This window comes from Vombatus ursinus, unplaced genomic scaffold (assembly GCF_900497805.2).
Source record: "Vombatus ursinus unplaced genomic scaffold, bare-nosed wombat genome assembly UNPS02012901.1, whole genome shotgun sequence".
NCBI classification, from domain to species: domain Eukaryota; kingdom Metazoa; phylum Chordata; class Mammalia; order Diprotodontia; family Vombatidae; genus Vombatus; species Vombatus ursinus.
The window spans coordinates 207,487-231,362 of NW_020952679.1; the positions used below are offsets into that span (position 1 = coordinate 207,487).

The following is a 23,876-nucleotide window of genomic DNA, read 5'->3' on the forward strand; positions in this document are numbered from 1 at the left end:
CTTTCTTTCTTTCTTTCTTTCTTTCTTTCTTTCTTTCTCTTTTCTTTCTTTCTTTCTTTTTCTTTCTTTTTTAATTTCTGGGCACAATCCATATGGCACCACCCCACCTGTTTTTGGCCTGGGTTTGGATGCACTGACTCCTTGTCTTGCACACTTTGCGTTTGTGTGAGTTGAGGCAGGTCACTGTCTTCAGTGAGCTTTGCTTTGTGTCTGTGTCAAATTAAGGGGTTACCTTGGTGGGTCTCTCAGGACCTTTCCAGTGTTAGATCTGATAGGACTTCTCGGAAGAATGACGCTTTCGGGAATCCTGTGCTTGCAAACCTAAGAATGAGTTTGTGGAGCTTTTATTCCTGCTTTTAAGCATACTCCTGTTCAGAAAAGACAATATGGAAGCTCTTTTTATGAAATAAATGGTGTAAAAGGTCTGCTCAGGAGACGTTCCTTGGGTTGGCTGAATTTCTCCATTTGTCAGGTACTGTGAGGGTCATTTGGAAGACACCACTGGATTCCATCACATGGCTTGGTCATAGCTGGTAGGTGAATATTTGTGTTGGAGCCAAGCCTGCCATCTCTAGGAACCAGTAATTAATGAGCCCTGAGGGTGTCCATGAAGCAGCCTGGGTTTTCTATTAGCTCCGGGGTGAGGTGTGGGGCAGGTTGTTAAAAGGTGTCCTGTGGAAAGTTTCCCTATAAAATCTGGGGAAGGAAGGTTTTCCTTATGTTCAGAGATTCGGAAATATCATAAGGGGGTGAATGCAGTGAAGAGTGGAAACTAAGCCTGCCTTTTAAATGAATCGCCTGAACACATTGCAGACTTTATGTGTGTGCATGTATGTACACACGTCTGTGTGTGTACACATGTGGGGTGCACTATGAATAGGGATATTCTCCACTCACATTATGTATAGACCCACAGATATGGGACTACGAGGACCTCGAAGGCTACCAAGTCCAACCACCTTATTTCATCATCTGTAAAATAATGAAATCAAGACCCAGGGAAGGGAAGAGACTTAGGATCTCAGAACCAGAGCTGAGCCTTGAGAGGGGAAGAGCCTTGCGAGCGTATGTCCATAGGTGCCAAGATTGAGGGCAGGAAGAGACCCCAGAGGTGGCCTAGTCCAAAGCTCTCATTTTACTGGTCAGGAAATCAAGACCTCGGAAGGGAGAGACGTGCCCAACGTTGCAGAGGTTGTAAGGTTTTGAAGAGGATTTCTGCACTTTCTACTGCACCTGGCAGTTTTATTGAGTTATTTATTCTAATTTTTAACTTGTCTGACACACGAATGGAACAAGTGGTCACCTGTGGGGTCCATTGATGAGAACTGTACAACCAAAAGATTTCTGGCTGTGTCTAAATGGCCCGGGTGCCCCGATAAATTAAAATCTCACCATTAAAATCTGAGCCCACTGCCCAAGGCAAGTCAACAAAGAACAGAACCTGTGGTCATGCCCTGCCATGCCATGACATGTGGTCTTTGCGTCACAGAGTATTCATTCACATGGGAACAAAGCACACATTTGTCAAAACTGGATACCTTGGGAAATAATTCAGTGGAAAAGGTGAAAGGCTACAAAAAGCTGGCTTCAGTACCTTCCTCCAGCTCAAAGAGAAAGGAAAAAACAAAACAAAACAAAACACGTTTAAGAATAGAAGGCAAATGTCGCATGGGAATCCAAAGTAACTGATTGGGGCAAAGAGTCAAAGGACACCTGGTCTGAGCCTTCGCAGCTGTATGGTACATCAGAGAGAGGGCTAGCCTCAAAGTCAGGAAGTCCTACCTCTGACTGAGTGATCCTGGGCAAGTCATTTAACCACAAAGTACCTCCCGCAACCTGGGAATGGGAAATCCCTGGTCTAGGGGACAGTAGCTGGTAAATTTCACTTGACTGATCTTCTTGTAGAAGGCCCCAAAGTAGTAACTAAGAAGTGAGTGGGGGATGGCCAATCAAATTGTGGCATACTACTGTAATGGAACATTATTGTGCCATAAGAGAGGAAGAGAAAATGATCAGCTTCAGAGGGACCTGGAAAGATTCAGTGAACTGATGAAGAACAAAATGAACAGAAGCAGAATAATTGATATAGTGATAACACAGGAAAAAAAGGCCTTGAAGGGCCTTACAGCTCCGATCAATGAAATGACAAACCATAAGCTCAAAGGACTGAAGACGGAACCCTCCGCCCCCAACTCTTGCCAGAGAGGAGACAGACTTAAAATACTGAATGAGACTGACATTTTTGGACCTGCCCAATGCAAGTTTTATTTGTTCACTTAAAAATGTTTAATTGGGCGCAGTGGGAGGGAAAGATAATAAATACTAGTAAAAATGAATTTTAAAAATTCATACGGCATTTAGGATAGAGAATATCTCCCCCCTCATATCAAAGGAAAGTCCTAATGGTAAATTCCACCCCTCCCCTATTAAAATCAATTTTTAGTACCCTCAAATATCGCTTGTTTGTGAAGACAATGAGAGATGGAAAAATGATTTTAAAAGTGTACATTTAACAGCAAATCTTGAAGAAAAAAATGTGACGAGGGCCTTACCTGGGGATCACTGACTTGTGACCTCACAGCTGGTAAGTGTTCGAGGTGGGATTTGAACCCAAGCTTCCTGACTCTACACCCAGTACTCTGTCTGCTCCCCCATAGTGCTTTAGTAGGCTGGTGCAATATTTAGCATAAGAACAACTGTCTCAAACTGACAAAGCTCTTGAAGGCTTACAAAGTGCTTTCTCTGTGTAGGACAGCTGGAGGAGGGAGCCCCCCATTTTGTGGAGGAGAAAAGTGAGGTCCAGAGAAGCAGTGACTATAGCTCCGAATCCCATTGGCTGGGAGGCGGCAGGGCCAAGATTCTGACCATTGTCATCTCGCCCTCCGGACACATCACTGCTTGTCCCGTATCAGATCTCCCCATCAGGTGGAGCATCTGCACTAAGTACCTTTGGGCACATAAATGGCCTGAAATAGTAAAAACAAATCACGTTCGGGGCTTTTTAGGACATTTCTCAACATGATGCAATTTTTTAAAAAGTTCATTTTGGAAGCAAGAGATTATAAGCACATGTCTTGAGCTTGGGGCTATTCCTAGCAGCATATGGGTCTGGAAGAAAATAAGACTCATAATGTCTCATTTTTATTGAGTGCTTGCAAGATTTTAAGATAAATTTATGTTATTTCATGTGATTCTCACAGTCAAATAAGAGATTATTATCATTGTCCCCATTTTGCAGATGAGGAAACTGAGGCTCAGAGGGCTTTATAATAACAATAATAGCATGTATGTAGTATGTTAAGGTCTACAAAGCACTTTTTAATGTGTTATGTCATTTTCTCTTGAATGACTTGGCCAGGAAGTGTCGGGGGCAGGAGACAAACCTAAGCCTTCTGGATTCAGAGGCCAGCTCACGTAACCATTATGGCACGCTGCCTTCCAGATAGCTTTCCAGACATTTTAATCTGGGCAATCAGTCTTCCACAAAATCGTCCTTCAAATAGTCAAAGCGAGCCCCTCTTCTCCAACCTAACCATGCCCACTTCCATCAAGCAACCCTCGTACGGCACAGACTCAGGGCCCTTCTTCATCCTGGCTGTCCTGTGATCTTCTCTCATGTTTCACCATAATCAGTCCCTTACTACATCATCACTAGGGGCTATCTAAAAAAAAATTCTTTGTAAAATACACAACGCCACGTTTTAACCTCAAGCTCCATTTCACCTTCAGTAAAAGAAAACGCCATTTGATTCCAGTTTACTCAAAATTGAACAGGAAATATCTGGTCAAAGAGGCTCATTTGGGTGTGTGTGTGTGGGGGGGGTATGGGTGTGTGTTTTAAAGGAAATTAATTGTCCTGGGTGCCCTGGCTCTGTTACAATAAAAAGCTGTCACCAGATCAGTGGCAGACCTTTGGACAAGTGATCTGTCCGCATGGGCAGGAGGCCCGTACAGAAACAAGAAATACCTTCTCTCTGGAAAGATTATGAAGAGAGAAAACCAGATACATGGACATGTGCCAAGGACAGCAGAGACCCTTGGAAACGTCTTTTTGTCCTTGACCTCCTTTTGCATACTCAAGGTTCTGTGATTTCATATGCACAAAGACCCTCCATTAGGCTATCTTCCTCCATCAATGCAGATCCCAGATTGCAAATCACATCGGTGAATAACTCAGCAGATACTCCTTACCCAGCTCTTAAGTGCCAGAGGTGGGATTTGACTCCAGGAACAGAAGTCTATCCATTATGCCTCTCTGATTCTGTCCTCTTCCCATGTTCAGAGAGGAAATGTAATTAAAATAACAAAAGTAAGTCAATCCAAACCACAAGAATGAATTTGAATGCATAGCTTCTATAAACGGATGACAATGCAAGGCAGACCAGAAGTCAGTATCTGTGTATGGCACCTCCTCTATCTGTTCCCTGTTTTGCCTTACTGGCCCCATACAGTGCATCGCCATCATCTGCTTCACAACAGAGTAGCTGCATTGAAAGTAGAGTTTTTTTAGGAAACCATTTCCATTTATCAGGCTCACCAAGGGACAGAGGATGCCATTATAGCTGCTACTGCTGCTGTGTCTAACCCAAAGACTGGCTTTTCCCCAAATGAGTCTAGAGATACGAGTTGCTAAGCACCTCTTTGGACAGCTCTGCTCTGGGCTTATTGTAAGCACTGGGCCAGACCTATTGGAAGATGAAGCCCGCTGCCTGTGAAAATATGAACTTTGTCTCACTGTTTAAAGAAGTCCTTCTCTTATGATTGGAAGAAAAATCAACAGATGGAAGAGAATAAGGTCATTTGGCTCCCCTTGGTGTCGAAAAGAACCGACATGGTTTCCTGGAGGCAGATTGGGGGCCAGAGATGGGAATCTTTTCTGGGTCCGAAATTCATCAGCAAACAGACTGCAGACTTGAGTGATGTATAATTGTGTGATTGTGTCTCTAGCCATCACACTCAAGAAGAAGGAAATAAATGCTGAGTTGTTGCTTCCTCTCATTTCTTTCTCTTAATCAGGAACCTCGTGGGCTCACGTTCAGGGAACCTTCAGCAGTGTCTAAAGTGGAAGTTGTCCGGCTCATGTTCAAAGGAATCCTGTCCTCAGATAAATGTGGTGATGTGTGAGGCAGCGGCAGATCCCTGCCCTGGGCTCCTCTGTTCCAGATAACACAGTCATCCTATTGTACTCCTATGTGCAATTTCTTCCATAGGTATTTTGTTTTCCTTACATGAAGTCTGTTCTGTTTTTAGCTCTATCCACCTGCACCCTAGCCTTTATTTGAAGTCCAGTTCAAGACCCCCATTGTCCATTAAACTGTCACAGAATTGGAGAAGATCAGAGCCTTGAGGTATCTCAAGAGCCATCTTATCCAAACCTATAGCTGACCAAGAATCCCCCCTTCATCATGGCTGATGATGGTCAGTCAGCCTTTGATTGAAGACCTCCAGCAGGAAAGAGCACGTTACATTCCGAGGCTGCCCAAGCTACTTCTGCAAAGTTCTCTTTGGTAGAAAATTTTCCTTACAGCCACATGAACTCTCTCTCTCTCTATAGCTTCCATCCATTGACATGAGTCCTGCCTGATGGGGACAAGCTGAAGACGTCCATTCCCTCTTCTCCATGATACTCCATGGCACCCTGTTAAGCATTTGAAGACGGCCAATATGAACTCTCTGCCTCAGATGAACCACCCCCAGTTTCTTCCATCAGTCCTCTTGATTTTCTTTTCTTCCACCATCCTTGTAAGCTTCCTCTGGATATATAACAGCTTGTAATGCCCTCTATAAAATCTGGTGCCCTGTGCTGCCAACCACCTCCCAGATGTGGTCTGATCAACAAAGCAGGATGATTTGGATCAGCCATCCTACATCTGGGTGTGATATGTGCCTCCCTTAGCACACCCTAGGAAGATTTGGGAGCTGCCGTTCCATCATGGTCACTAATCTTGAGCTTGTGGGCTACTAACCCCCTCAGATCTCTTCCCTATAAATTGCTATCTTGCCACCTTTCCTTCATCATGTTCTTTTATAGTTGGTTTTTTTGGAGCTCAGGTATAACACTTTGCACTCACCCTTATCAAATTTCATCTTATTAATTTGGCCCTTTATTAGACTGTCAAGATTCTTTTGTAGTCTTTCTCTGGCATCCAATGAGTTATGTCCACCATTCCTCCTCCCCTTTGTATTATCTGCCAATGGCCTATGAATGCCAAATGCCATCTATATCTCCTAGGCCTTGAGGCTATGTCCCTTCTCTGAAACCCTACAGAATTCAGTCTATACCACATCATTTCATAATTACACGCTCTTCCCTGTGACCAAGGTCATATCACTTAACCTGTTAATGTCCCCAGACAACTCTCTATAGGGTGACGATGAATTGCCAACCTACATGGGTGGACAGAGTTTCGATATTGGGAGTTCTCCCCTTGCCCCACTAATGAAATGGATGATAAAATTAATGCCATCTTCCATTTTTTTAATTGTTTCAAAAGTCTGTCCTGATTGGAGTCTTTTCAGTCTGTCTCTCTTCCTGGGTGAAAGAACAGGGTGTGACAAGCTTGCAACAAAGTTTTTGAAAATGAAGTTGGCTATGCAATGACCACTGACCATTCCAGAGATTGAGGCTGAAGCATGCTACTCACATCCTGATAGGGCCAGGATGGACTCAGGCACAGAAGGAGAGATTGGGGGGCCAATGTAAGACTTTGTTTGGCTCAAGTGTGTTTGTTAAGAGGGTTTTTCTTTTTCTTTCTTTTTTAATGGTGGAAGTAGGATGGAAGGGAGACAAAATAGATTGTTGTTAATCAATTAAAAATAAAATTTAATTAAAAAATCAAGTCAGAAAAAGTGAAAGCCTCACTTTGTAGCTGTTTGGTGTTTACAACAGTTTTAAAGACATTAATATCAATTACCAAGTATGTAGTTCTAATTATGCTCATAGATGGCTACAAACCCCACTGGAGAGAAAATGTTCATGCTTCTTCCTCTGTCCTTTCTCTCTCTCTTTACCCCTCCCCATGTCTTAGAACCAACCCCCACCTTCCTTAGAACCTCAGTTCACTTGTTACCCCCTACATGAAACCTTTTCTCTTCCCTGACAGCTACTGGTGACTTCCCATCCCCCATCCCCCTGCTGTCCTCTCCTACCCCTCTTCCCAAAATGAACAAACCAACACTGGTATTTTCTAGCTATGTGACCCTGGGCAAGTCACTTAACTTTGCCTAACTTCAACTTTTGGGACTGATTTGTAAAGTGAGGACATTGTACTTATTGCCCCCAAGGTCTTCTTGGTTTTAAATCTGGGCCCCTCTGATTGTGTATATGTTTCATTTATACTTATATGCATATACATTGCCTCCCCTGAGAAAGCCTAAATTCCTTGAAAGTTTTTTTTTTCATTTTTGCCTTTGTGCCTGATGGTAGTAGGTGCTTCCTCCCTCCCTCCTTTTCTGCCTTCCTTAATCCCCTCCCATCTTCCCTTCCTCTTTTCCTTTCCCACTCTTTCTCTCCTTCCCTCCTCTTTTAACAAAGCAATCCTTGGAAGTCAAAGATTTTTAAAAAACCGTTCAATAAGGCTAACGGAGCCATGGAGGAACGATGAATAAAGCACTTCAGCGTGTAAGTATGAGGCCAAAGCCCTGCAGCTCCCCAGGGCTGTCCATGGGTCATCCACCCTGGTGGAAATAAATCCTTGCACCGGGACCTCAGGAATCAAGAGGTCTAAATCATTTCGGGGTTGGAGGGTTTTCTTTGGCAACCAGTTTGATTAATTAAACAATAATGAGCAAAATTCTTCATTGTCTCATCCATCAATATCTTGGAAGGCCGGCTAAGGACCAGTTGGAAAAACAATTTGAATCCTGGAAAATATTCAAGATTCTGCTAACCGGAGTCCCTCTTTAGAGCATGAATAGTATGACATTAAAATTACACCTGGTCAAAAAACACAAGATAACAGCCCCCAGCCGCTGCATTGGGAAACAGAGAGAGGAAGGCTTTGAGCCTGGACGCCTGAGTCAGAATCCTACTTCAAATACGTGCCAGCTTTGTTACCCTGGGCAGCTTACGGAGTCAGTGTCTCATCCGCCTTGTTTGTAGAATGAAAGGATCAAACTAGATGACCTCTAAACTCCCTTTCAGCTTAGAATCAGTGAGCCCCCTCTGGGCCTCAGTTTCCCCATCTGTAAAAGTAAAGGCTTGGATTACAAGATCTCCAAAGTCTCTTCCCAAGCCCCCGTTCTGTGACCAATGAAGTAATTGGCCGCTACCCTCCCATCCAGAGAGCCTTCACGGGGATGGTTGCCAGGTGTCTTCCTACCTCCACTCCTCCCCAGTTTCCCCAAAGCAACGTACCACTGTTTTGGTGAGTTGCTACACAGCTCTACAGGGAAATGGGAAATGAATACGAGCTGCAGTTTAAAAAGGCTTTTCAGTTTGAAAAGAACTTTTGTATTATCTCATTTGATCCAGATTGCTATTAAGGATATTAAGGATTGCTGTTGTTCAGTCATTTCGGTGGCGTCCAACTCCTTGCGACCCCATTTGGGGTTTTCTTGGCAAAGATACTGGCGGCTAAGCGGGGCAGCGGACAAAGCACTGGGCTTGGAATACTGCAGTGGTTTGCCATTTCCTTCTCCAGCTCATTTTACAGATGAAAAAACTGAGGCAGACAGGGTTAAGTGACTTACTCAGAGTCACACAGCTAGTAAGTTGCTGAGGCCAGATTTGAACTCGAGTCTTCCTGACTCCAGGCCTGGAGTCCATTGTTCCACCTAACTGCCCATACTAAGCATGTTATCCCCATTTTATAGGTAATACAATTGAGGCTTGGAGGTGATAAGTGTTTTGGTTTTTGTTTTTCACAAGGAAAGGTATTCCGAGAAATATTTTAAATATTGATCAGGAGTTTAAACATTTAATTAAAATAAAATCTGCCAGATTATATGTCCATGTTTTCTTCTATTGCCTTTATTATGTTACAGTGGTATGAACATAGGATCTTTCTTCTTCCCATGGGATTTATTCTAGTCTGGATCCATAGAATCCAGGAGATGACAGCCGTAGCGCCCATCAGCTAAGACAGTGATGATGTCATAAATAGGGAAGTATGATTCGGGTAAGGAATAAGGGCAGGGCCCAAGAGCTGTTGAGAAAGGAGCGCCCTGGTCAGCCCATCTGAGCATGGACTCTTGTTATCATTGGTTCTGTTGGGAGTGGGTGGACCACAGGGAATAAGGACAAAAAAATGAACAGATAGACACTCAAACCCTGGGTCGGCTTGATTAGCTAGAGAGTGGTCACCTTCACCCCACTGATTTTACAAGTCAGAAAAAAAGTTTAATGTTCATGTAGCTTATCGATCTCAAAGTAGAAAGAACATATATGCACTATATAATGCAAATTGCAGAGAGGTTATTTATCTTTTTTTAATGGATCCTGAATTTTATATCTTTCCATCTTGTCTCTGAATGAATTTTATTCAGTTAGAAAAAAAAAAAACTATGCAAATACAGACTGCTAAATGCCCAACTCAAAGAAAAATCTTTCCTTCATTCCTTCCTTCCAACATCGCCGCCCCCCCATATTTGGTAATTCTTACATTTCTTTTCTTTTCTTTTTAAAATCCAAGCTTTTTCTCTGGGGACACTCAATAGCACCAACCTTTCCTATCAGGAATTCCATCACAGCTCCTGCAGGTTTTCTGGAAGGGACCCAATAAACACCAATCCAGCTGAGCTCATGGCCATCTTCCCTTCCTCTTCCTGAGCTGAGGTTTCAAATGTGGGGAGAGTAGGCAAGCTCAGAGACAGGCTCCTTCCCATCACAACTTCCCTAACAGAGAGCAGGCGGCACCTGGCTGCTGCTATCTGATCACTTCTGCACACCCTTCAAGCCCAATGACCTTTAGCAAATGCCTTGAGATGGCTTGTCAAGCCCCTAGTCATCGATCTCCCTGTGGAAAGGGGAGAACTGGCTGCTAAGCAGCCTTCCTTAGGCCTCCGAGAATGCTCAATCACAGCTGAGTGCACAAGAAGCCCACTGTGGAAGGAGCATGCATCGTAGACCATAAACGGCCACCCCATGTTTTCTTTCAGGGAGTTTGTTTATTGTACAAGATGTCCCCCTTCCTTCAGAGGAGGCTCAACCCTCTATAAAGTTAAGGAGACAGAGCTCCATCCACAGCCTGGAGTGGGACAAAAGATTCTGGGTGACGTTTTTCTTGGAGAGCCCCACCCCCCAATAGTTAGTAAAACACAGAGAATATGTGCACCAGGCAGATGGCATCCACAGCACAAAAGGTATTTTTTCAGACACTGCCCCCCAAACACACACACACACACACACACAGTGATACTGAAGCCACTTTCTAAGCGGAGAGCAAGGCTCCTGCAAACGACACTCAGGTGCTTGTCCTGAAGCGACTGACCGAGCAGCGTGCTGGCAGCGCTGAGCTGCCCACACGGGTGGGCTCTGTGGCTCCTCTAAACACCCTCATCTTAACCAAGCTCTTGGAACCGTCTGCCTGGCACCTGTCCTTTGAAATGAAACCAGGTCCGACTTGGGCTTGAAACTCAACTGAGGTCAGCAAGAATTTCTGATGCAGAAGCCACCGCCAAATTCATTCCTAGAACTGAGAGGTGATGCGCATTTTCTATTGGATTGGGCAGAGGAAGAACGGGGAGGAAAGAGCACCTTCCTCCAATGGATTCTTCTTCTAATGACTTGTTTTGGAAAATTACAGTTCTACCTAGGAAGGAGAGAACAAAGCTACCAGGTCATCTAAAATTCAAAGGAGAGCTCTAGAAGAAGGGGAAAGGAAATCACAGTGGGGAAATGTGCCTTTCTTCCCCAGGGCACCCCACATGTGCTGGCACACATGCCCGCATGCAGGCTGGAGAGCACGAGTGCTCTCTCTCTCTCTCTCTCATACATACACACACACACACACACACACACACACACACACACACACACACCCAATCATGAAGGTATAATGCTCCCTCCCCCGAAGTTCTCCTTTCCCATGCCATGATAGGGCTTTGGGATACAGATTAAATCTTCCTGTGTCCCATTTCTGACCAGCCCGTCTCAAGTCTATTAGTCTGTTGAGCTTCTCAGGCCTCTGATTTCTTACTTTTGATGTAATTACTGCTTGTGACAAACAGGTGAGAATCCCATTGGACCCCATTCTAGCTTCACATCAACATGAGAAGGAAAACAGCCATGTCAGCCTGTCACCGATCAGCTTCTTCAAGTTTCCCCAATCACCAAACCCTCAGTATCGTTGGCATTCGGCGGCTGACTCACCCTTGTTATTCCTTTACACGTTGGGCCTTATTTTTCTGTGTGCGCTCTCCTGTTTGTCAACATCTGCCCAAAGTATCATGAGATCTAACAAAGGCTGACTTCTCCAAATCCCTGGTAAATGTTGCCTTTAGGTGGATAGGAACAGGCTCATGGTTCTGCCGGTGGTATTTCTGTGCTCAGATTTCTGGGATCTTATCCTGACCGTGAGTTTTAATAACAAACCTTGTTTTTCAAATACCCTGTTCTCCACCTTCACACCAAATTCTGAATGAAAGTGAAGCCAGGCAAAGGCCTCCGATCCAGAGTGGGGAAGAAAGCGCCTCTTTGAGGCTCAGCTTTGCTTCATCATCTCTACATCGGCTCAAAGCATCGTTTGTCCTGTAATTTGTTCGATAGGGCAAGATTTGTAAAAAATGGTTTGATGCTTCTGGACTGAGCTCCCACCTCCCACTTGTCCCCCCCTCCCACTGCTTTCTCATTTCCAGTTCATCGGGGCAAAGGTAGGTGGCTGTATTTCTCCCGCCTGCCCCTGCCGCAGCTCTAGGCCACGGCCCTTCGTTGGTGACTTTCTCCCTGGGAGAAAGCAGACAATTTTCATTTTCCAGCCTGCGGAACCATTCCCGGGTCAGGTCACACACATAAAGAGACATTCCAGAATGCACCCACAGGGTAGTTGTTTCTGTTGCTTTGTTTTGTTTTTGAATCTCTCAGTGAGAAAAGATTCATACAAATATGAAGCCCAGAGAGAGGGGAAGGAAGAGAAAACTACCCAGAAAACCCAAGCCTTTACAGCCACTTCATTAAAATGTGTGCTTTTAAATTCAATTTTTATTTCAGTTTTAACTGAAATGATTGGTTGGAGTCTTATGCTCAGAAAGGACCATTTTAAATGAGGTTTTAATTCTAGCTTTCTCTGCCACCTCATTGCTAAATAAAAGTGACATTCGTTAATCCTCTCCAGAATAAAAAGCACTAGAAACCTCATTTTTTTCATCTTCATGGTCTTTCCCAAGAGGGTCTTTTCCTGAGAAAGGGTGGAAAGGATCCTTTTTTTTTTTTTGCGACAGGAGAGGACAAGCACCCTCATGGGATTGTTTTTCCGCTGATAGCCACATTGGAGCAAGGCACAAGAATACTGGTGGACAGATTTTGGTATCAATATGGCCACCCAGGTTCGTTTTTCCTGGTGACAAAGGTGCCAGAGGGGAGAAGAAGCCCTCCCCAAGCAGGTCAGCCTGCCCTCATCTCTTCCAGCCCCAGCCTTCAGATTTCGACTCTGCTTCTTGGACTTGCTCCTTCCATTCTGCATCTTACTCCTGATGCGACTACAGACACCACTCAGCTATTATGTTTCCACATTTTCTCCCAAAAGAAATGGTTGAAAGCCATCCCCTGGCACGGCCCTGGTCTTTGGGCCACGGTGGTGAGAGGCAACCTCTACGTCAAGGCTGGCCCCAGTAGGAAATTCTGCAGGTGTGATTCTGGGAGTGGAGGGTGCCCGCTGAGGAAGTGCCGCCAGTTCAGCATGCCCATTTTGGGCCCACTCGACTGAAATTCCAGCCAGAGGTTTTTCTTTAATAATGTGGAGCATACTTAGAGACCTTGTCACCACCGGACATGTACGAATCACCTACCTATCTGCAAGGCCACGTAGCATGAATATCTGCCCTCCTAACTCTGATATTACCAGAACAATTTAACTCTCTCTCACACACATACATGACACACACACACACACACACACACACACACACACATGCACACACACTCTCACACTCCCCAAACCTTTGGAATTTTCCTGTTGGGAGAGATCTAGCTGATGGTTCAAACAGACCCATTAATTCAGGTCCTCTTACACTTCGGAAATCTGGCAAGAGAAGAAACATCAGTGTAAAGCATGAGCTTCCACTTTGGCAATTTCCGGCATTTTTTTTTCTTCTAGAAACTGAAGTTTGGTTTTCCAAACCATCAGTTCACTCAGAGCTTTCAGATGAATGGAAACACATAGAATCCTTCGTCAAAATTAGAAGCCAGACTCCTGGTCTTGGCAAATCCTTGGTGAGAATAACAAAATTTCGTTTCTCATAATTGTTAGCAGTAGACGCTCAGCTTCAAGAGCAAGGAGGTTTTAGAAGGCCGGCCTATCCACAACTGGGTCTCTGGCCTCCGAGGTCAGAATAGACTTCGGTCTATGATTAGATAATTTAGACCCAGCAAACCAAACCACTCTGGCCTGAAAATCCTATGCAAACTGGTCCCTTCTCACTAGGGGACATCCTGACCGATTGCTACTTTAGTCTCTACCCTTCACTTTATATGTGTGTGTGTGTCTAAGTGTGACTGTTGAAAGAAACGCAGCTTTTCAGAGCCTGCTGTCTGTAATGCTCTGAATTAAGGAAAAAGCAAAGATAGTAAATAAAGAAAAAGTAATATTCTAAATTTGTCCCAAAGATGACTCATGAGAAAGATCCTCTTACTGATATGTTCAGCAGGGGGTGAGGGACTGGGAGGGGAAGGGGAGAAGAGATTGTTAGTAATGAAGCTAAACAAGTAGATTTTCCCTTAAATATATCTTCATTTCTGTTCTACAGCTGACTCCCTGGAGATCTGAAATGGCGTTGTTTTTCAATGAAATTCTAAACTTTCCAGCTAAATTCCTTCATTAGGCGAATGGCTCCTAGTATTTACTTTCCATCATTTTCTTACTGGGACAATCATAATTATAATTCTGTTGACATTATTCTTAAACAGTGGGGGAAGGGTGTATGTGTGTTTAAACCCCCCAACAATGACACCTTTCATCTGGCTGGTCTTTTTTCTGATGTGCTGTACCCCACACTATCCATTGAGGGCTATTCAAAGGATAACAGAGAACAGCAACTAACAAACAGTGGCTCATATATATAATTTTGGCAACAATAAAAGGCTAAGAAGAGTTAGGATATTCTACCATTGCTGTCTTTCTGTTCTCAGACAATCTAAACTTGCTTTCCCTGAGAAATCATGCGCTGGGGACGCTTTACATCTGCCTTGGACAAAAGCAGACGATTCCCATAAGTTGATCGTTCTTTGTTCAACTATTTGGTTCTGCTTCCTCGAAAACACAACCCACCAAACAAGCCTTGACGATCTTCCAAACAATTTTACTAAAGTGGCTTCTCTCAGTCACGGCAAAAATGGAGCTTCTGGACAAAGCTGAATGCTAGCAAGACAGAGTGACTCTCAGGAGCAAAGGAGGTGCCCCCGGATAGGTAGACATAAGAGGGAGCAGCAGCATCTTCAGCTCCAACGAACCTTAGTTTACTCCGTCCTCGGAAAGGCCACGAGACTCACCAGGACATTAAGCAGCTCTCAGAAGACGTCATAGAGCCATAAAGAGTGCAAAGAGGTGAAACTGTCTTACACGAACAACAACAAAAATAGAGTATTTTGCTCTGGTTCTAGTGATCCTGTCACTGGTCCCCACTTCTCTCCACGTGTCCATTTGGAGGGGACGGTGAGGCATCTATTCCTTCATCGGCAGGCATTCTCAGGAAGACTTTTCGAAGTGTCCTTTTCATCAGAAAAAGGCAATGACCAACCTGCGTCCTCACTATGCGCAGGAGGCAAATCCCCAATGCGTCCAGTGTTCTCTTCCCTTCTTGTTCTGTTCTCTCTGTTCCACCAGCCCCACAACCTTTTGCTCTATTGCACCAGATCAATCTGTCCTTACTCTACTACTTGACCTGCTCCTAAACCAAGAACTTTGCAATCTGTCTCTCTTCTCTATCACACACAAGACTGTGGGAATATTACGATCCTGAGAAATCATCATGGCTATGAGCCTCCTTCTAATGGTGTCAGTTTATGGAAGAATCAAAACAGACCCAAATGTCCCTGAGGGTAAGTCAAGCTTTTTGCAGTCCAATGTAGACCCTGTTTAGAGCAGTACACATGTATTCAATGTCTGTGACCTATTTCTGTAGGTATGTTTGCCATACATAGACTCTGGATTTACCTAAGTCTTACACACATGCACACATAAACATATGTATAAATATACATACACATGGGCACACACATGTATATCTACACGTGCATGTATTTATATGGGGCTATGTCTGTAACTCTGTCCCTTAACTCCAAACACTTCCTATAAAAGCAAGCTGAAAAGGGAAGAATGCATTGGGCTCTACCTAAGCTAAGGGCAGGGAGAGAGAAGGAGGGAGGTGAGACAGAGTCAGAAGAAATCAGACAAGTTTTCTGGGAGGGCAGCCCCAGCAGCCTGCTTCGAGCCCGTCCTGGTCATAGGCCTGGAGCTGGGACAGAGGCTGGGAGGCAAGGAGGCTGACTCCTTTTGAACATGACCAATGCTGATGTTATCTCTATTTGTAAGTGGGTGGGGGCCTGGGCAGCAGTAGAACCCCAAACAGTCTCACACACCCAGCTTGGAGCCTTAGCATGGAAACAGAAACTGAATTAAAATATACATATATACATACATACATATATATATATACATATACATATATATATACATATATATATATATACATACACGAAGCCCTAGTACAGAACTGATTGTCTGTGAGATCAGGGCTGGTTTTGTAAAGTGCCGCCCTCTGGGAGAGGCCCAACTGGATCAGAGAAATCCCTCTAAGACAGCTTTATCAGAGCTGACTCTTCCAGGGCCCTGGGAGGCTCTGCTACAAACAGCAGCTGTTGTCCATCTTTGCTGTCACTGGGCTCTGCTGGTTGTGTCCTCTTATACACAACCTCTCCCCCCACCCCCCAAGAAAGAAAAACACTCCTGTTTGTATAAGAAATGCCTTCTGGCTCTGTGGGAAGTTCTGTCCCCTTCCTCCATCTGTGAGTTGCCTCCTTCCTCCAGACTCCAGCCAGCATGTCCCATCCCTGGGGCAAAAGGGAAAGCGGTGTGTCCTGTTGCCAGTGTGATGCCCTGGGTCTGACTTCCCTCATTCTCCCTCATCTCTTTTGTTCTTAGAAAGGGGAACAGAGGCAGGCATTAATTCACCCAGGTTTTGGACAAAGCAAAAATCCTGAGTATCACAGACTCAAGAAAGTGCTAAGTAGCCTATTGCCAGGGACCAAATTCTTGGAATTAGGGTTAGGTTTTCTGCACGGCCACACGAGCCACCTGAGCTTTGCCTGCCCTCCCGGAGAGGCCCTGGTCTGAGCCCTACAAGGAGGCTGGTCTAAGAAGAGTCCAGAGGCCCAGCTATCCCTTCATTGGGGATGATGGGCCACCAAAGTGCCCAGCTATTCCTGTCCAGGCCAAGCAGTGGTGCCAACCCAGGCCTGGTATCGCTGGGAAAGAAGAGTGGGGCAGGGTGAGAAGAAAAGAACCAGGTACCTACCCCTTCAGCAGCTGGGCTTCTCGGGAGTCTCGGGTGCTGAGCTAATGGGATGCCGACATGGACCACGCGCCTTCCATCCTCCACACGGAAAAGGCGTAACTGAGCCGCTCGTGGGCCACATAGCTACAGCTGGTCATTTTATTGTCCATCTCGTCGCTCTGCAGCACCTGGTAGAGGAAGTCTATATACCGAGCGGCCAGCTTCAGGGTTTGGATTTTGCTGAGTTTATCCGAGGGCAGAGTGGGAATGATCTTGCGCAGGGCTGCGAAGGCTTCGTTCAGGGACTGCGTCCTCTGCCTCTCCCGGACGTTGGCCAAGATTCTCTGGCTCTGCAGCTCCTCATAGGACTGCGAGCTGGGGCTGCCCTTCTTCCCCCGCTTGCCCGGGGTGGGGCTGCCATCTTCGCTGGATTTCTTGCTGTAGCTTCTCTTCCTGCCAAACCTCTTGGGCTGCCTCTCCAGCTCCTCTTCGCTGGTGCCCAAGCTGTCCACGGGAGAGACCGGAGAACTGGAGCCTTCCTCCATTCTTTCTGCAAGGAGGCAAGGGGAAGGAGGAAGGAAATAAACTTAGACAAACTCACTGCCTGCCTCTCTCTCTCTCTCTCTCTCTCTCTCTCTCTCTCTCTCTCTCTCTCTCTCTCTCTCTCTCTCTCTCTTTCTCTCTCTCTCTCTCTCCCTCTCTCTCTCTCTCTCCCTCTTTCCCCTCTCCTTCCTTCCTTCCGTGTGTGTGTATGTGTGTGTGTGTGTGTGTGTGTGTGTGTGTGTGCGCGCGCGGTGTGAGCGCGCGTGTAAGCCTCAATGTGTTTGAAATTCCTGAGACAGATCCTTTTGGAAAAACAGAAGTTTTGCTGACCCGACGTTTTCCAAGTTTCTCGAAAGTCTCTTATTTCAAGGACGGGTTGTGCAAAATCGAGGTCTTTGAGAGAGGAAGTTATTCTAACTTTTTTGGAAACTTTAGCTGGGCTCCGTCGCTAAATAGTTGTCAGAAGTGAGGGAGGTGCGGAGCCCGGCGCTGATTGGACGCCGGCTCAAGGGGGAGGAAAATGAGTTTCTTTTCTTTCTTTCCTTTCCCCCCTTCCTTCCCCCTCCCTCCCAGCTAAAACTTTCACAGTTTTGGGTTACACCGAGCCGAAATCTGGGGAAGGCACCTCGAAAGGCGAACTGCTTCTCCCATCTCGCTGCCTCTCTCCACTCCTGGGTGGGGGGGGGACCTTTCGCTCCTCTCCCTGCCCCCAGCTCCCGCTCCCAGCCCCCGCCCGGCCCTGGACACTCGTGGCACAGCACGGCCAGCCCGGGGGCCTCCCTCCAGCCCGACCCTCGGCGGTGGAGGCGGCGGCTTTGTCTGCTGGCTCGCCCGCTTCGGAAGTCGGCGCTGGGCTGCGGGGCTCTCCCAGTCCCTCAGCTGGGCTCCTCTCCCCTCCCCGGGGCCGGCCGGGTGACCGCGCTCCAGCACCGCTAACGGACCCCTCTCGCTTGCTCCGGGAGTCCAGCGAGCGCAGAGTCGGAGCTGGAGCCGTCCGAGTACGAGCGCCCGCCTCCGGGGGAGCGCTTCGGGAAGCCTGGGTCAGGACAGCGCCGTCGGGGATGAGCCGGCCCTGGCACCCTGAGGCCCCGCACCCACCGGGCATCCCGAGGGACCTGAGAAGGACCCGAGAGAGGGCGGGAAGTTGAGTGGGCAGTTAGGTGCTAGATAGGAAAGACATGGAAAGGAGAAGGGGAAAGAGACCGGGAGGGAGAGAGAGAGGGGGAAAGAGATCCGAAAAAGGGGAGAGAGAGGACAGGGAAGGAATCAATTGCGAGTGAAGAGAAGGAAGAAGAAAGGAAGAAAAAAGAGCAAAAAAATGAATCGGCAGAAAAGAAAAGAGATAAAGAAGGGGATAGAGACACCGAGAGAAGAAAAGAGGAAAGAGAAAAGAATGCACAAGAGGAGGGGAGTGAGTTGAGGAGGAAGAGAGAATTCAAGTGCTCCATTCCCTGATCTCCGCTCCCTAAAAACTTTTCCCCCAGTCCTTACCTGAGGTGCAAATTCACAAATAAAACCCGATTTCTCAGAGTTCTGGAGGTGAAGACATTTAACGCCCACTTAGGAAAAAGGACTCTTCAAGAGACCAGAAGTTCTGTGAAAGTCCTTTGTGTATCACCCCCCCCCACCCCCCAACAACAGGGACAACGCTAGACATCTATTTACACAAATGAGTCAAATAGGAGCCCTCGATTTAACTGTGAAGCACCGCCATACAGACAGAAATGGAAGCACCATCCATCTCTGGGAACTGTTGTGTCTCGTACCCAGAGCTGAAAACGCCACTGAAATAGTTGTTTTTAAAACTCACATATTCTAAGTGAGCAACAGTGTGGGCAAATGCTCATTCAAGAGTCCCTTCAATCCTTTTTACCAATGCATTTCTGTATTTCTGAAAAACTAGTAAAACTACAAGATCAAAGAGAAACAACACGAATGAAAGGAAGCCCCCGGGGTTGTGGGAGCAGCCCTTCCACGTGCTTGCGTGGATTGCACTGTCTTGCTGGCACATTCCACCTTTGCCCGACTCCCTTCAACTTCTTTCCCGTAGCTTTCCAGCGAAACTTGCAGAAATGACTTTGGGGTAGGTAGGTAGCCTGGTGAACCTCAAGGGTGGTTTACTCTGTGATGGGATTTTAAGCAGAGGTGCTTTCCTGATGACCGTTTCTAAACCTATTTTCCCGTCATTTTAAAACTTGGTATGCGGCTGTATTATCTTAAAATCTGAAGGTGTCACTGGCGGGAAGAAGGGATCTACTTTGTTGCCAAGAAATTGGGAAGAACGAGTTAATTGTGGCGTCCCAGTGATTAAAAAGAAATGCTGGCTTTCTGGATTCTCCTTTCCATCCTAGTCCGGTTCTATATACAGCATAACAAACTACTTCTAGAAAATTAGTGTGTTTGAAGAGAAAAAAAGTTTGCATTCAGATTTTTTTTTTTGGAGATAGCATCCCCCTACTTAACAATTTGGAGTCACCACTGAGGTACTAAAGTAGTCTGTTTCTTTCATGCAATTGACAGAGCCGACTGACACTCGGAAAGGGAGCGTGTGTGTTTCTAGTTTCTCTCTCACTCCTGCACTAAACAGTTATTCCACATGTGGACCCCAAAGTTGCCAGAGCCGTTTGAAGTGGTTCAATGCGATTTCTTTGTTTCACAGTTAGCTTTGGGCTTGAGGACTGGAGGTAGTTTTATAACTTTGATGCCTTTGAAAATATTCCCAGGTGACCAGGTCTCAGTTAGGCATTCTCCTAGTGCAGAACTGTCAAAGAAAGCAGTCTGATCAAGGCAAAGGACTGCACTGCTTGATTGGAACTGAAAACCCTACTCGGAATGACCAGAAAGTGATGGGAGCTATTTTGTGCCGGCTTCGCTCTGCTCCCATTCCTGCCCGGCCGCTCTCAGGGACCCGGCGTCTCATCGAAGAGCACACCGGGCAGACACTCGAAGAAAGGTCAGCGGCCAGCCTCAGCAAAGTACAAAGCTCACTTTCCTTTTCTTTTCTCTCCCCCCCCCCACTACTCTCCCCCTTTGCTTCAAGTCCTAAAAAGGAGGGGGATTCCTCAATGCACAACTGATCCTAAAGGCAGACCAAATCGTTGGTAAAACTTTTGTTAACAGTTTGTTTCAGAAGAGATGCGACTACGTAATAGCTGGGCTTTTTTGTGTTGGGGGTGGTTGCAATCTTCACGTTGGAAAGGACTTCCCAGGGACAGCCAGTCCTTCCTCATCTTTTGAGCAGGACCTCAGTTTCTCCATTCTAGAAAAAATGTAAACATCTGACAGGGAAGCAGTAAGTGCTTAGTGAGTGCTGGTTGAATGAACAAATTTTTAAAAAAAGGAACAGGAGAAAAAATATTTATTCTCAACCTATTGTGTTTATGGGTATTACTGTCTTTCACAAATGTTACTAAGAGTTGGAAGGCTATTTTTCTTTATTTAATTTACATTTAGTGTCACCCCCAAGATAAGCCTCAGTTTCCTCATCTATGAAATGGGGGTAAAGAATGCAGCTACCACACAGGGTTGTTATTGAGCATCAGGGTGAGTTATATCGGCAAAACACTTTGCACACTTTAAAGCCCTATGTAAATGCCCCCTGTGAGCTGGGGATTGGGTGTTCCCTTACTGGCTTTGGAATGAATAACTGAAGTCAAGGAATTCCTGAGGACCACAGAGGCTGCTTTCCACACCATGCTTTGGCCTCTTCTAGCTCTGGCTACATTCAGGGTCAAAAGAAGAGCACTCCCCACCTCCATGGTCTCCTCCTCCCTCTCCTCTTTCCCCTCCTCCACCTCTATCCTCCCTGTCTTTCCACTCCTCTTTTATCCTCCTCTCCTAAACTATGGAGCACCAAAAAGGTTATTTACAAGCGGGCTGTTTTTCGGAGTCCTCTTTTTTTTTTTTTTTTTTTTTTATAGCAGAGACAGTTCATCATTGAGTTTAATGGCAAAGCTGCTTTGCTGGAAAAGTCCAGCAACAGAGATCCTTTAGGGAACAACTTTCCCCCCTCCCCCCAGTGCCTGGACTTCTTGAGCTGTTAATGAAGCCTTGATTACTGAGAGGTGCTCACCACAGGCCTTCAGAAAAGTACTGGAGACTACATCTTGGGCAAGGCTCAGCTTTCCTTTGCAAAGCCAGGATGGGGTATACCCTAGGAGGTAGGAGGAGGAGCTCAGCAATTTGTAGATGTGATTTGAGGACTCCTGAAAGTCCTTGGGAGCATAGCATCCAGGAGGATGAGGAGAGGAGAGGCTAGGGGAGGTGAGGGAAGGAGAGAGACAGAGAGGGGGGAGGGGGGGAGGGAGAGAGAGAGAGAGAGAGAGAGAGAGAGAGAGAGAGGGAGAGAGGGAGAGAGGGAGATGAGGGGAGGGGAAGAGGGGTGAGGAGAGGGGAAGGGGAGGGGAGGAGAGGAGAAGAGAGGAGAGGAGTTCTGGCTTTAGAGTCCCTGCATTCAATCATTATTTGGCTGCTTCCTTTCCTGTGCCACACTGAGCTAGTTGCTTGACCTCTCTGGGCATCTTCTGGAAAATGAAGGGAGTTGGATGAGATGTACTCTGAGGAGCTCCCAGTTCTAAATCCTATGATCCTAAATCCCTCTGATGGATCCTGGATAATTTTACAATCAGTGGAAACATGAAAAAGGCAGGAAAAGTGATGACTATTCCCTGAACACAGTATATTTACCATTAAGTCTTTAAACAGAAAATGAGAATGTTCCATCTGGGAAAACTGTGCCGGATTCTGCAATTGAAATTCCTTCATCTATTTCTATATTTTGTTGGAAGAGCAGAGACTTCTTATGTGGATACTGATATTTCTCAAGTTATTCCTGAGGTAAATGAATGAATGTTATCTCAGTTAATAAGTCAATATTTCATTTATTAAGCACCTGCTATGTGTCAGGTATTATGCTAGGTGCAGGGGATGCAAAGAATGGCAGAGATATAGTCTCTGCCTTCGAGGAGTGTCTAATCTAGCTGGAGGTGGGGGAGAGAAAAAGGTGTATGTAAATAGTGATACCTATAAGATACATGATGGAAATTAATCTTAGAGGGGAAGACACAAACATTTAGGGAGAAGAGGGAACCCGGAGCCAGTGAAGATCCAGGGCCTCTTGCCAGTTCTCAGTGTCAGTCAGCCTTCAACAGAAAGTTGGATCCATTTAGAAAATGCCTACAGATTCAAGTGATGTCTCAGGGACACAGTCGTGAAGGGCCTTAAGCCTATCGGTGGTCAGTTAATTTTTTTAAAAAGGAAAATATTGAAGGAAAAGTCATCCAAAAGAAAAATTAGACAATTTTTGCATTGACTTGATCAGTTATTTTCATGTACCATATCTAATTAAAATTAATATTAGTTCTTTCCCTCTGAGACTCTCTCCAATTTGCTCTTGATATATCTTTTTTGTAAGTAGATGTTTGCATGCTGTCTTCCCATTAGACCATGAGCTTCTTGAAATCAGGGATTGATTTCTGCCTTTCCTTGTATCCCCAACATTTAGCAGAGAACCTGGAACATAGTGTGTTCTGAATACATGCTTATTGACTTGTTGACTTAAATGTTAAAATTAGATCACTTTACAAGCATGGTCTCATTTGGTTCTCATCACCACGTGAGAGATCTACTTACAGGTAATAATATCCCTATTTTATAGGTCAAGAAATTGAGGCTCAGATAGATGGAGTAGCTTGTCCATGGTCAAAGAGCCAGCATGTTCTGATGGCAGGTTGTGAATCCAGCTCTTTCTGACTGGGTGAGATAATTTGGTGCAGTGGAGAGAATTCTGTATATTCCCTCTTCTATTCGAATCATAGGTGATGGTTGAGCCTAGAGGTTCTGACTTCTGAGCTAGTGCTCTTTCCATTGTACCAGAAGTTTTCTACCCAGATTACCTTGGATAATTCACTTCCCCTATCTAGTTCTCAGTCTCCTTCCCTGTAAAATGAGGCAGTTGAAGTAGATGGCCTCCAACATCCCTGGTGGCATGAAGTCTATGATACCATGATTCCTTGAGGTGAGGAAATAATATTATATATACATATGTGTATATAAAAATATATATATATATATTATACACACACATGTATTAACTATGAAGAAAGGAGGCAGTCTCTTGAGTTGCTAGGGAAGCATTCTTTCCAGTAATAAGGAGGTAGGAAATACTTAGGGCATACTCCATTATCTAACTTGTAAAATTTAGCCCAGTCTAGAAGTTCTCAGTTCAAATTTGCCAAGAGAAATAAAAACTTGTGATGTGCTCACAGACTCCCTGCTCTAGTCAGACCGCCCCATTTGTCTTTCTCTGGGAGCATGCAATGCCTTGGGATGGGCTCTTTATTCTCCACACCTCAAACGTTTTTTCTTTTCAGTTCCTCTTGGAATTCCTAGTTCCCTTGAAGGCTCAGCTCCAGCATCACCTCCTCAGTGAGGCCTTTCTTTATTCCTTCCACTGGTTATTACTCTCCCCTGCCCTATTCATCTTTGTGTTTTTTGGTTGGGAACCAGATCTGTGATTTCACTGGTGTATGGAACTTCCAGTAAGGAAAATCCTTCTATTAGTGCAGTTCAGTCCCTCCCTGCTCTGAAGCGTTAGTCACCTGAGAATCTGATCCTTCACAAGACTGTGGATGAGCATCTCTTGGGCATGTTAGAGTGGGGATTCTGTCCTTGAATGGGTTGGTCTA

General features: G+C 45.5%; 1 protein-coding gene across 2 annotated transcripts in view; it reads right to left on the bottom strand.

The window, feature by feature from the left end:
• TWIST2 (twist family bHLH transcription factor 2) overlaps positions 1 to 17,596 on the bottom strand; it is a 76,633-nt gene extending 59,037 nt beyond the window's left edge. Inside the window, exons 1-2 of one of the 2 annotated variants that reach the window (XM_027858286.1) lie at positions 17,521 to 17,596; positions 16,669 to 17,197 (exon numbers count right to left, since the gene is read on the bottom strand). In XM_027858286.1, coding sequence (XP_027714087.1) covers positions 16,710 to 17,192 — 483 coding nt within the window. In that variant the 5' untranslated portion in view covers positions 17,193 to 17,197; positions 17,521 to 17,596 and the 3' untranslated portion in view covers positions 16,669 to 16,709. Of the gene's footprint in view, positions 1 to 16,668; positions 17,272 to 17,520 lie in introns of those variants that run through there. The other variant, XM_027858287.1, reaches the window with a different exon arrangement.
• Between the last annotated feature and the right edge of the window lie 6,280 nt (positions 17,597 to 23,876).